At 54.7% G+C, this 12,387-nt stretch overlaps 1 protein-coding gene across 1 annotated transcript in view; it reads right to left on the reverse strand.

The window, feature by feature from the left end:
* Positions 1–7,234: 7,234 nt before the first annotated feature.
* SRRM4 (serine/arginine repetitive matrix 4) overlaps positions 7,235–12,387 on the reverse strand; it is a 41,355-nt gene continuing 36,202 nt past the window's right edge. Inside the window, exons 9-13 of the mRNA XM_041488931.1 lie at positions 11,429–11,766; positions 9,631–9,843; positions 9,269–9,379; positions 8,075–8,215; positions 7,235–7,475 (exon numbers count right to left, since the gene is read on the reverse strand). Of these exons, the coding sequence (XP_041344865.1) occupies positions 7,235–7,475; positions 8,075–8,215; positions 9,269–9,379; positions 9,631–9,843; positions 11,429–11,766 (1,044 nt within the window). The remainder of the gene's footprint in view (positions 7,476–8,074; positions 8,216–9,268; positions 9,380–9,630; positions 9,844–11,428; positions 11,767–12,387) is intronic.

A 12,387-nucleotide genomic window follows, 5' to 3' on the forward strand; every position in this document is an offset into this window, starting at 1 on the left:
CGGTAATTACAGGGCAGCGGCGGGAGCGGGCTGCGAGCTGTGGGAAGGGGCGCGGCAGCAGCGCTGGAGGGGGAGCTCCCAGCGAGCATCCACCCGGGAGACACGGCCCCGAGCCCGGCCACAGGCGGGGGTACGGCTGGCAGGGACGGGGTCCCCATGGAGGCGATCCAGGCACGGCTCCGGGGACAGCGGGCTGTGCTGGAGGATGGGATGTGATCAATGAGGGTGACGTTGGCGACGGAGCCACTTCCTGATGCCGCATCCTGGCTCTGCATCATGCTCCTTCTCTCCAGCATCTGCAATTTTTCTAATGGACTCTATGGAAGTAATTGCAGCGGGAAGACTTTAATACAGCACAGGCCGTGCAGGGATGCAGCCGCTGGTCGCTCCATGGCATTAATCACGGCAGCATCGCTGGGGGCAGGGAGCTGCCTCTCCTTGGCTAGGGCAGGGCTGCCCCCTGTGCATGGGGACACCTGGGCATCACAGGGGTCTCACTGGGGTCCGAAGGGATGCCTGGAAGTGCCCGAAGAGGTCCCAGGTGCCAGCTAAGTACTCCTGTGTGGGGAGGCAGCTGCTGGTGGAGGGACTGAGCATCCCACTTCATTCCCTTGTCCTGCCCGTCTGCCTGGGGGCTCCTGGTGCCCGTGGGTGACAGTCCTGGGGGTCACTGTCACACACAGTCTGAGCAGGATCACCCCAGCGCCCAGCCCTGCCACCCCCTTGGGCAAACAGCAGCGCACTAGGTGAGAGGGACAAGCCCCGGGGAGGTTTCAGGCAGTCCCACGATCCTGCCGTGTTTCCAGGAGCCTCATAACATCCCCCATCCCACATTTCCCACATAGCTGCAGGCCATCCTCCCTCCCCGGCCAGGAATTCTTTCTGTCGCCTTGTTCATCCCCATTAGTCACACGTCCCCTCCTCCCGCCTGCTCTCACCCTCTCTGGGCCATCCCAATTTAGCTCCTGTTGTCATTCCAATCCTCCCGGCTGCCTCCCACCGCCGAGCCACCCCACGACATCAGCTCTGGGAAACATGAAGTGCCCTTGCAGCCCTCCTTCTCCTCGGAGTGACCTGGGGATGCTGCCCCGTGTCCCCACCACCCACCTGTGCCACGCCAGACCTTTCCTGGGTGACCATCTGAGCCCTGTTGAGGAGCGCGGGGACATGGCCCAGTGCTGCTTCTCCCCTTGGGAGCTTCCAGGGTGCTTCCATTGCCCCTGGCTCCAGCCGAGAAGGTGACAATGGCAGGACCCTCTGGCATGGGAACTCTGTGCAGGGCTTGGAGCAAGGGCGTGCAGGAAGGGAAGGGCACAGCCCCAAGGAGAGCACTGGGGAGCCCAGTGTGACCTCCAGGGAGAGATGGATGCATTTCTGGCTCGGGCTCTCCGTGCCTGAACAGGGTGGGGGGATCCAAAGGGCCAGGCAAAGAGCAGGAGCCTGGCCCAGCAGGGAAAGGAGAGTTGCCAGAAATACTAGCCCACAACTTTTTTTTGCTTCAGCCAGTGCCCTGAGGAGCCAGTCCTCAGCAGCTGGGAGTAGAGGCACATGCCCTTCCCTGCAGAGCAGCTGAAACAACCCAAAATATCCCACCGCACGCACTTGTATCCAAAAGGAACATGATGCAAAGGAAATACTGTCCAAACCTTTATTGGAACCTTTTTCTAACCAGGCTAACAACTCAAACACCCAGGAAGACTAAAGGATACAGAACACATGTGGATGGAGAGCAAGGGGAGCTTTACAATGAACTCAAACAAACAGATGTGCCGGTGTCGTTGGGGGTGGAATCAACCCACAGGCAGAGAACAGAGACACCATTTTCCTCGTGGCTTTTCTCACGTCTGGGCTTTTGTTCTACATCTTCTGCTCATTCCCTGGGTTTCAAAGGTGGAGAGCTGCCCTGGGCTGGTGAGGGTGTTGTTCTCTAGGCAATAGCCCAAAAGCTGTGGTGCTTGACCATGACACTGTTGCTTTGGAGACCATCCCAGTCATGTGCAAACTGCCAGGTAGCAGCAAAGTGATGAGAATTATTTATTCTCTGGTCAAGAGGTAATAAAACCCCACTGGACACTAAAGGGCAAAGTCTTCCCTTAGGCACCTGAACCTGCCCCTTTGTCAAACCAGTAGTCCAAGAGCCCGAGGCTGAGCACCCAGCAGGTGTGGGCCAGCTCTGTGGGAACAGCCCAGCGCTGGCACTCTCTGGCTGACGCTGGAGCTGTGCCCACACTGCCCCAGCAGCGGCAGCGCTGCCCCAGAGCACAAACTCCTCCCCCGGCTGAGCAGAGCAGCGCCTGCGGCCCTGGTGCAGCGGCGCTGGGGTAGGGGGGATTTTTAGCACATCTCATGCTCTTCTCAAAGCTGGGGGAGGATGCCTGCAGCAAGCTCTGCTCGTGTTGGACACAGCAGGGGAGGCCTCCCCAGCCCTGCTAGCTACTGAGCTCACACCAGGGAAAAGCTACTGGCACAAAGCCTGGGGAAGGGGGCAAAGCAGGACACAGCACGAGGATCTCAGGATGGGGCAGGGTGGACATCCTTGCTTCCTGGTGGAGACCACGGCCAGTCACTTCCATCCTATTCCCTTCCTCACCACTGACGCAAAGGGTGACAAGTGTCCCCCAGAGGGAAGAGGGGACCAGCAGTGGGAGATAGAGAACTCCAGGGATTTTTGGTGATGGCAGCCCTATGTCACATGGCACAGGAAGAGAAGCAGGGTTTTTCCTCCACTAGAGCTGGCCTGTCACCTCTGAATTCCCCACTCCTTTCCAGGGGATATGATTTGTCAACAGAAGCTGCTTCAAGGAGATGGAGAGTTTTCCCCTGCCTTGCCCATCTCCATCACAATGAGGTTCCTCTCTAAATACTGGTGGTGAGGTCCAAATAAGCCAAATTTTCCTTCCTCTCTCCAACATATCTGGCAACACTTCAAAGGCTCCTGCCTTCACGGACCCAACAGCATGACCCAAAATAGCTTTTTTTAAAGTAATGCTCAATAAATAGAAGAAATAAATATTAAATAGAGGCCAAGTCCCCTCAGCCTGTTCAATATATGTACAATGCATAGCAAAATAACAGTGATTGGCGGTTGCAGACAAGTTTGGTACAAATTCAGTCCCCAAAACAACAAAAACATTGAGGAAAATTGCAGTTAACATAAAGCAAAGCTCAGCCGAGTGCTGCAACCAATGAAGAAAGAACAGAGCAGTGCTTTGAAACATCCCTTATCTTTGCTTCCCAGCAAACCTGCAGAAATGGTGTTGGATTTTCTGGAGCATGGGGTTGGGAGAGGTGGGACAAGCCTCCCTTGGGGGGACAAACCCAGAGCCAAGGCAGGGCCAGTGAATGGGGAGAGCTGATGGCTCCAGGGTCAAGGAGGCATTTGGGAGTGAGCGCTGTGACTTGTGCTCTGCCAGGGAAAGACAGCAGAGGTGCTTGTGGGATGATTCAAAATCATGGCTGGGAAAGAGCCTTTGAGTGTGACACAGGGCTCCCAAAAACCAGCCCAAATATTATCCTGATGTTGTGGCCAGCCGTGAACACCCCTTGTGTGTCTGAGCACAGCAGCGATTCACCAACACCAAAATGACCAAGCTGCCTTTCCTCCAGGTGAACCTGCTCTTTGCAGAGAGCACCTGCAGCAATCTGAGATGTTGGATGCAGAGCAAAAATCCATAAAAGCAGTGAATGAGAGAAACAACTTTAAAAAAATTTAAAAAGCACTGGCAAAAGGCACAGAGACAGAAAAACTCACAGCTTCACACAAACCCACAGAAACCCCATCTGTCCACTAACAGGAAGGGTGTACTAAAGCTTGTACTAAAAATATTAAATAAGTTAAAAAATAAATAACACCGAGAGAAATTCACATGTATATGCACATGTGCACATACACACATACACACACAGCCTTGATCAGATCCGTCACCAGAGGCTGGATTTTGCAAGGATCTTCCGCAGGGATCGCTTTCTCACAGTCTCATCTCTTTTGTTTTCCCATGGGTGGGTCAGCGCGCAGGGATAAACACGGCAGGGGAGTCCTGGCGACGGCATCCTCCCAGGGAAAGCGGCGGTGCTGCGCGGAGCAGCCGGGTTTCGGCTTGAGCGCTGGCGGCGGAGCCAAGGCAAACAGCGCGGGGCCAGCTGGCACCCGGCCGGCGCCCGCGCAGGCGACACTTCGCTGGTGGCACTGCCAACACCCCGCGCTCGGCCGGCCAGCAGACCCTCGCCGTCACCTCCGACACGTCCTAGACCCGTTTCTGTGGTCACACCCATCACATTCCTGCACAGATCTAATGAGAAACCCGAGATTCCACCATGAAAACGCGCAGCTCTGCCCTGCGTCCCTTCGTCCGTCCCGTGCTCTCCGCCCTGCGCCGGAGAGCGCACAGGGACACGGTGGCGGCAGGAGTGACTGTCACTCCTCCGGCCACCTCACTGAGAGGGGCCAGAGCTGTAAACCTTTACACGAGACCAGCGGCATGGATACATTTCAACAAACAAACAGATCCCAAAATAACTTAACGTTAGGGAAAAAAAAAAATAGAATAAATAAATACTGGTCCATTCTGACATACAATTAAAAATAGAATAATAATAATATTAAATAAATAAATAAATAATTTAGAGAGGTTTACTCCAATGCAAGTCTGCTTGGGAAACCCCAGGAGCGTTTAGCTGCCACGGACTGTACAGGCAGAGGCAGTCCTTGATGGAGGGATCAGCTGGACGAGTGCAGGAGCTGCCCCACACAACCCTTGGGCTCATCTCCTGACCCACACGGGGTGGATGCTGCCAACTCTGCTGTGGTGGTTCCATCATCTGTCCCCAGCCACGAGGACTCCAGTCAGTGTGAGTCTGGTATTTACACCAGTTGCACAAAGCCCCTCTTCTTTCCTTTCCTAGTTTTGGATCCTGGGCTCGCTGCTTCCTTGCTGCAGCTCCACATGTGTGTTACGGGGTGCCAAGGGGCAGGAGGCTGCTCCTGAAACACTGGTAGAGCTGGGGAGGTCTGGGTTCCCATCACTGCCTTTGGATCTTCCCAGGGAGCAGAAGAATGGGGCATTTCAGCATCAGACTGGGAGAGACTCTTTGGGGAAGAAGCATGAGGTTTTCAGCCCTTTTGAGAGGGAGTTCGCTGCAGAAGGTGGCCAAGGGGCCGCTGCTGGGGCCAGCACAGGAGGGAAGGCAGTGGCATCCTGTCTTTGATCCCTCAACCACAGCCCTAGAACATTTGCTCAGCCTTACCAGAAGCACTTCTCTCTGTATCCTAGAAAAAGTCATTCCAGAAGATGGACCCATCCCCTCTAAGCCACCAACCATACCAGTGCCCAGCTCTCTGCCTCAGCCCCCTCATCCTCACACTGCCTGCAGCAAGCAAGGTGAGGGATGAGGGTCTGGGAAAAAGGGGAGCTTTTGCCATTGAAGGCACAGGACAAGGGGGACCAGCACCAGGAAAGAGGTCCCTGACATAAAACTTCCTCCTGTACCACCCAGATGGAATCCCTGCCTGCCCTGTACTTTCCAACAGCTAACAGATTTATAGGCTTGCTGAGGCGATCATCCAGTTCCACCACAGCAGCTCGTGGCACTCAGCCTTCCTCCCCTTGCTGCTTTGTCCCTTTTCCAGCTGCCAGGGGGCTGTAGGGAATTCTGTAGATGGGGGGTGGGGGGTGGTTGCATTCCTTTCTAGCCCCTCTCCTCCTGCAGATGGTGGCTGCACTCAGCCCTTTTCTGTAACACTTAAACAACACACACCTCCTTGACTCATTAAGCCCAAACTCGTTAATAATCATGCAGGATGGAAGGGGAGGGGATGGAAAAAGGGAGGGAGGGAAGTCTTAAGCCCAAATTAGCGTCTCTAAGCACCCAGGTGTTGTAAGAGAAATAAACTCCTCAGCACCAGCTCAGCCTGTGCTGGGAGAAGCCTTTGTTACCCGGCAAAACACAGTAATTGCACAGGCAGCTGGGCTGGCAGGGAGACAAAACCCCAGGGCCCAGGGCAGCCTGTGGCTCCCTGGAAAAACAGGCAATTAGTGGGGGGCCCTTCCTGTCCCCCTGCACTGCTCCAGCCTCCCAGCAACAAACTGGGGTACCAGTGCATCCTGCTGCAGCCTGGCACTGGCCCTGCAACTGTGCTGCTGATCCTGCCCCAGGGCAGCCAGAGGGGCTCAGGGAGGAATGATTGCCTGGAATCCTGCCTCAAATTGCTTCATTTTTTGAGAAAGGGGAATTGGGGTCCCCTGGCTCTTGCAACACCATTTTAACCCTGCGTGTTCTGACTATATCCCACAACTGATATCTCTGCACCTCCCTCTGGTCTCCCCAGCAACACACTCCAAGGGCAATGCTCCCTGAAGAAGAACCTAAACCCAAGCTGTGTGAGGCTTCCTCCAAGAAGGGAAGCCCATGGCACCTGTCTCCCATGTGTTGCCTGGCCCTTGGAGCCCAGCACGGCACCACCTCTCCTCTGCCTTGTACCCCACCAGCCCCAGGTCTGCTTCAGACCTCAGCAGGTGGTTTGCAAGAAATTCAGTGCTGGGGGGATAAAACAACCCTGCAAAAGGTGTTGCTACCTGGTAGGAAAGGGCAGGAGAAAGAGCAAGCAGCCTTTTTTTCCCCCAGGAAGTACATCAGGAGGGATTTCTAGCCTTCTATTTATAGCAGGGACTGGCTGACTGGCAAAAAATAAATATTTTCTTTGCACAGTGGGCAGCAGCTCTGGAGGAGAGACCCAAAGGACCTGGTATTTGCCTTGGTGGGGACAGCCATTCCCCCCCCACCCTGTCACTAAAGCTTTCCAGCAAACTCCTCCCCAGCCAGGTCTGTCTCTCCAGCAGAAGTTAATTTGTTGGTTCCTGGTTTTTCAGAAGAGCAAGGAGCAGAGTTCTTTCCTTTGGACCCGCTGGTAGTACTTTGGAGAGCAGTAGCAATGGGGAGATGGGAGCATCGGGGAGGATGGAGCAGGTCTGTCGTGACAGACCCTCTATAAAGCACCGACCCTTCTTCCAGCCTGGCCTGGGGAGCTGGGACTGATCCACACACTGCGCTGGGGCGGAGGGGCTGCACCAGGCGCTCCAGGGCACTTACTCCGAACCGGGGAAGGGGGACCCGGCTAAGCCACCACGTCAGTATCGGGGATGATTGCTATCGATGGCCAGGTAGGTGGGAAGGAAGCGGAGAATGCCAGGAATGTGGCGGTGACGCCGGCACCCGCTGTCAGCCAGAGTGGCACTCCCTAACGACGCAGGCTGTCGGAGCTGGCTCCTGAGTCATAGCTCCTGCTCCTGCTGCGGCTGCTCCTGGGGCCCGAGCTCCGGCTGCTGCTCCAGCTTCGGCTCCGGCTCGTCCGGTAGCTGGAGTAGCTGCGGCTGCGGCTCGGGGAGCGGCTGAAGCTGCTGTACCAGGAGGAATAGCTGCCGGCGCTGCTGGAGGAGGAGGGGCTGGGGCGGTAGTAGGGGATGGGGCGTTTGCGGGCACTGTGGGGACAGAGAGATGCGGGTTACCAGCAGCACAAGGACAGACTTCCTGCCAAAATCTCCAAAAAGCACTATTCACTCTGGACAATACTCCCAAAAATGTGATTGTGTTTGTTTAAAAGGAAAAAGAGATCAGGTAGCTGACAGGCCTTGGGATTCAAACCAGCCACCCCCACAGCCCTGGGGAAACCTCAGCCACTCAGTCTGCTGGGCTCTACTTGATGATGTCCCAAAGAGCCCTCTGCATGAAGGGTCGAGTCAATAGCTGACTCTCTCCATTGTGGGACATCTACCACAGGGCAGGGTGAAATAAAAAGCCTGTGAGGGAATGCTCTTGGTACCTGAGTCCCTGCTCTGACTTCATCTTCTTTTTTCCCTTCAGCTATTGTAAATTGAGACCCTCTCCATCCTTCCTCTGCCTCCAGCTGAAAATCCCCAAGCTCTAGAGGAGGGGTGGAAGGGCCTGCTCATCAGGCTCAGGGAACCTGGTCTCCTGGAGAAACCTCCTCTGGCAAGGGCTGGGACCCAAGGACAGCCCTCATCCCCCCGGGAAGTGCCAGCTGAGCCTGTCTCCAAAGGACGGGACAGCATCCCCTTGCCTTGTGATGCGCCGAGCTTCGAGGTGGCTGGGGGAGTCTCTCCGGCGTTTCCTCAGGGGGGAATAGGAGCGGCGCCGCCGCTGCCGCTCCCGCTGCGACTCCTTCTCGCTGGAGCCGTACTTGTGCTCCCGCTCGCGGTCCCTGCGGAGGGCACAGCAGGGGGACTGTCACTGCAGGGGCTTGGGGCTGGGTTAGGGATGGACAGGAAATGACCTACGAAGGCACAGATGGGCAGAGGATGCTCAGCTCCAAAAGGGACAACTCTAAGTGCTCTCATGGTGTCGCCTCTGAGAGCTCACACAGCTGGACAGAGACTGGCACCACTAATTGTGTCCAGGGGTTCCAGCGGTGTCTTTGCACTGCCAAGCGAAGATGGCTTCCAGGGACCTGTGTCTGTGGGTGCAGTCTGTATTTAGCTCTTGCTGGCCGTGCTGCTGGAGCTGGCAGGAACAGCCCTGCCAGCAGGTCCCACGTGAGCTGAGGGCCTGGTAGCCCTGCAGGGCTCTGCAAGCCTTGCCAGAAGGAGTGCCGGTGTTGCTATGGTTTTCTCTTTTGTTAAATTCCCATACACGTCAGCACAGGCCCTTCTGTGCAGCGTGGCTGATTTCATACACCCTGCTCAGTGCCATCTGCAAAGCAACACGCTGCAGGTCAAGGGCCTGCCTGATCCCTGCATGCAGGAAGTATTCTCCTCACCAGCACGGGGATTGTCAAAGACTGCAAGAATCGACCCTGGCAATGTATGATTTTGAGGTTAAGAAATGTTCACAGCAGTACAGGTGCTACCAGGAAAACGTGCCAAAGGCATCTCTAGGGTTGAACTGTGAGACTGTTTCCTATGGTGTATGGAGGGAGTAGAGGTGCCTGGACTTCGTTTCTCTCTGCAAGGCTGTGAGTACCAGCCTCAGGGTATCTGGCATCTGCCCTCACAGCAGGGGCACTTCCCTGGGTCTGACAACTCTTTGTCAGAGCTGTGACTCTAAAGTAGAGTGTCTTTCCCTGCTGCAACCAGATCCTTGTCTGACAGGGGCTGCAGCCCTGCTGCAGGGGCTGCTGGCTGTGTGGGCAGACCCAGCCGGAGCCTCGGGCTCTGCCCACCACTCACAGCAGCATGACAGTGATGGAGGCAGGGGAAAGTGTGAGGCAGCAGGTACCACATGAGTGGGCAGCAGATACACAAGTAGACAGCTGTACCTGCTACGGCTGTAGCGGGAGTAACTGGGGCTCCGGCGAGGCCTTGAACTTCTACTCCCAGGACTTTTTTTGCAGGATTTGGAGGAATAGCTGGGGGAACGTGAGGAAGACCTGGAGACAGGAAGGAAACATAAAAGAGTTAAAGATGCTGGAGGGTGAGTCTGACTGTACCAGACTACTCCAAATCATGAGGAGGAAGCGATGTCCCATTCTCCAGGGTCTCAGCCCAGCTCTGCGTGGCCAGTTCACCCCAAGCCTTGTGGATCCCAAACTCTTACACTTCCCCCTGCAAGGAGCCTGCTGGCTGGCAAGAACTAGACACTGCCCCGGGTCACAGAGCCAGCCGTTCCAGCTGGCCTTACCTCTTTCCCGAGGAGCAGGACCTGCTTCGGGAGGACCTGGGCGAGGCCTTGCGGTGCGAGGAGCGGGAGCGGCTGGAGCCGGGGGAGGATCGGCCCGTGCTGCTGCAGGACTCGCTGCGGGAGCCAGGCCTGGCCGGGGAGCTGGACGCTGCCGAGGGGAGGAAGATTCGCTTCTTCTCCTCTGAGGAACCGAGACATGAGGGTAGGCACGCTCTGTGAACATACATTTGGACACTTTTTGAAGCTGTGGCTGAACCGGGACTGGTCCCTGGCTGAGGGGAGCAGCATGCTCCAGCAAATAAATATTCCCATCCTTCCATTCCCTAACTGGAGGTGAAAAGAACCTCTCAGCTCCCCAGGCTGCTGTTGCAGAAGACCCCATATGTGTGTGTCAGAATCCAAGAGCTCAACCTCCAGGCTCTGCCAGGGAGAACAGGTGTGGAAGAGCTCTCCTTGGCACAAGCAGCAGCTCATCTGCCCCATGCCCAACACACCAGAGGTGTCAGGCTGGCAGAGCCTGGTCAGGCCAGTGCTGGTCCTGGGCAGGGAGTGAAGTAAAAAGTGCTGGAGCAGGGCAAAAGTAGAGAGCATGGCAGGGCAAGGGCTGTACTCCAGCCTGGCTGTGAAGCAGCATGAGTGGGCACTGAGCAGGCATGTCCTGTTGTCTTTGGACAGTGCTGCATGAATCCTCCTCTTCCAGAAGTGCTCTGGAATGAGCTGGGGTCAGAGCCCAGCAGCCAGGCAGCCTCCCAGCAGCCAGGGCCAGCTGCAATCCCAGCTCCACCCATGTGAAGGCAGAGTTACCCCACTGGAGTCACCATGTGAAAAGTACAGACAGACCTAAAATTTTACCCTCTGACTGAAAATGAGGCTTGTTCTTACTAAAACCCGTTACCCTGGCTCCCTCCTGTCACATTCAGTGCTCCAAACCATATCCTGGCTCTAACTTTCAGCCTTTAGGACCCAAGGGCCTGAGCTGGAAGAGCTCCCTACAACCACTGCCTGAGCACAGCCCTGGGTACCAGCCACCACACTTCAGTGCCCTCATTCCCAACATCCCCTGGCAAAAATCCAGGAATGGGAGGCAGTGACGGAGGCTGGCAGCTACTCCCCTCTCCTGAAGATGACCTGTGGCACTGGGTGGTGGTTGGATGTCCTGTGGCCCCAGTACAAAGCTGCTGCTGTGTTATCCTGCAGCCAGCCAAGTCCTTGCCCCTCCCTGTGCTCCCCACTGGCAGGAGATGCTATCTTGTCACCCTGGAGCTGTGCTGGATGAGCTGGGAAGAGGAAGGGGCATGCTGGATTTGGTTCATTGGACAGGTGAAAGAACAGCCCATAATGATAGTAGTGGAAACAAGCCCCGCTTCCCTTCCCCACAGTAGGCAGAGAGGGAGAATTAGCATGGCAACCCCAAGATGCTCTTTTCAGATTGTGCCCAGAAGGGCCAGAGACTTTTTTTTGACATGCCATGCCCAGGTGAGCAGGGATGTGCTGTGACCACGGCCTGACCCAGGCCCAAACCCTGCCTGAGCCACAGCAGTGCCAAAGCACTGACACAAGCAATGTCCAGGGATGTGATGGCTGGGTTTTATCTTCCTCCTCAAGCTACAGTACTGGCCCTTGCTGAGTTCTGGACTCCAGACTGGCAAGACTGTGGGTCTGGTTGGTACCTGCCTGCCTCCAGAGCACAGAAAGCTCCCTGCCAGCTCACCATGGCAATTGGCGAGCGGGCAGGAGACACAGAGCAACAACGTACCAGGTATTGGGCTGCCTGCAGCAGCTACTGGTAATCACTGACCTTCGGTCTTGTCCCTGGGCATCTGGAGACAGATTTTCCAAAGCTGTTCCCTTGGTCTGGGAAAAGCAACTGGTGAAGGAATTTCCTGAATCAGAGCTGTTATCGCTGTTGGCCAGTTTGGGCTTCCCGGACGAGAAGGCATGGCCAAAGCCATCATGGACTAGACTTCTTTTCTCCTGGCTGTCCTTTGACCTGGATGAGCTCGTTTGAGTGGAGGGAGGGGAGGAAGTATCGTTTCCTGAGTCATATTCATGATACTCTCCATTCTGGCTGGCTAGGTTGCCAGGCGGGCTGTCTGTTTTGGTAAAGAGGTCAGCAGAAGACCCTGACTGAGAGATCTGAAAGCAAAAAAGCCATTTGGCATTGTTTGAATGGTTTTTGGGGGGTTGTTTTTGGTTTTACTTTGCTTTATTTTTTTCAAATAAACCCAGAAATTTTACCATCATGATGCACTGAAACAAAAGGAAAGGAAAGAAAATAAAGTAAGAAAGAAAGAAAAAAAGAAGAAAAGAGAAGAAAACAAAAGCACATATCCCTAAAAGAAATCCACAGTAAGAAGAAACTTATTTTCCCCCTGCTATAATAACGGGAAGATTTAGAGATCATGCAAAGAGTATCAGCATGCGGTTCATGTTAAACAAAAGAGTTCAACAAAGTAAGTGGGCAACAAAATAATTAAAATAACTAACTAAATAAAAAAATGTAACAGAGGACAAAGCCCTTATTTAACCTTAAAGGGGGGAGGAAAATAAAGGGGGTATATACATATAAAAACCTACATAATCCTTGCAAAGAAAACAAAAATGAAACAAAAATTTAGATGAGTGAATTTTTTTGAGCTTCCTTAATAAAGTGGCTGAACCAATGTCACCAAAATAAGCAACGAAAAACCAAATCAAATCAAATTAAGGGCTTCTGTACAAAGCAAAAACTGGCAAATAAACAAGCTTATCACTTGC

Source organism: Pyrgilauda ruficollis, unplaced genomic scaffold (assembly GCF_017590135.1).
Source record: "Pyrgilauda ruficollis isolate IOZ18807 unplaced genomic scaffold, ASM1759013v1 scaffold9, whole genome shotgun sequence".
Classification (NCBI taxonomy): domain Eukaryota; kingdom Metazoa; phylum Chordata; class Aves; order Passeriformes; family Passeridae; genus Pyrgilauda; species Pyrgilauda ruficollis.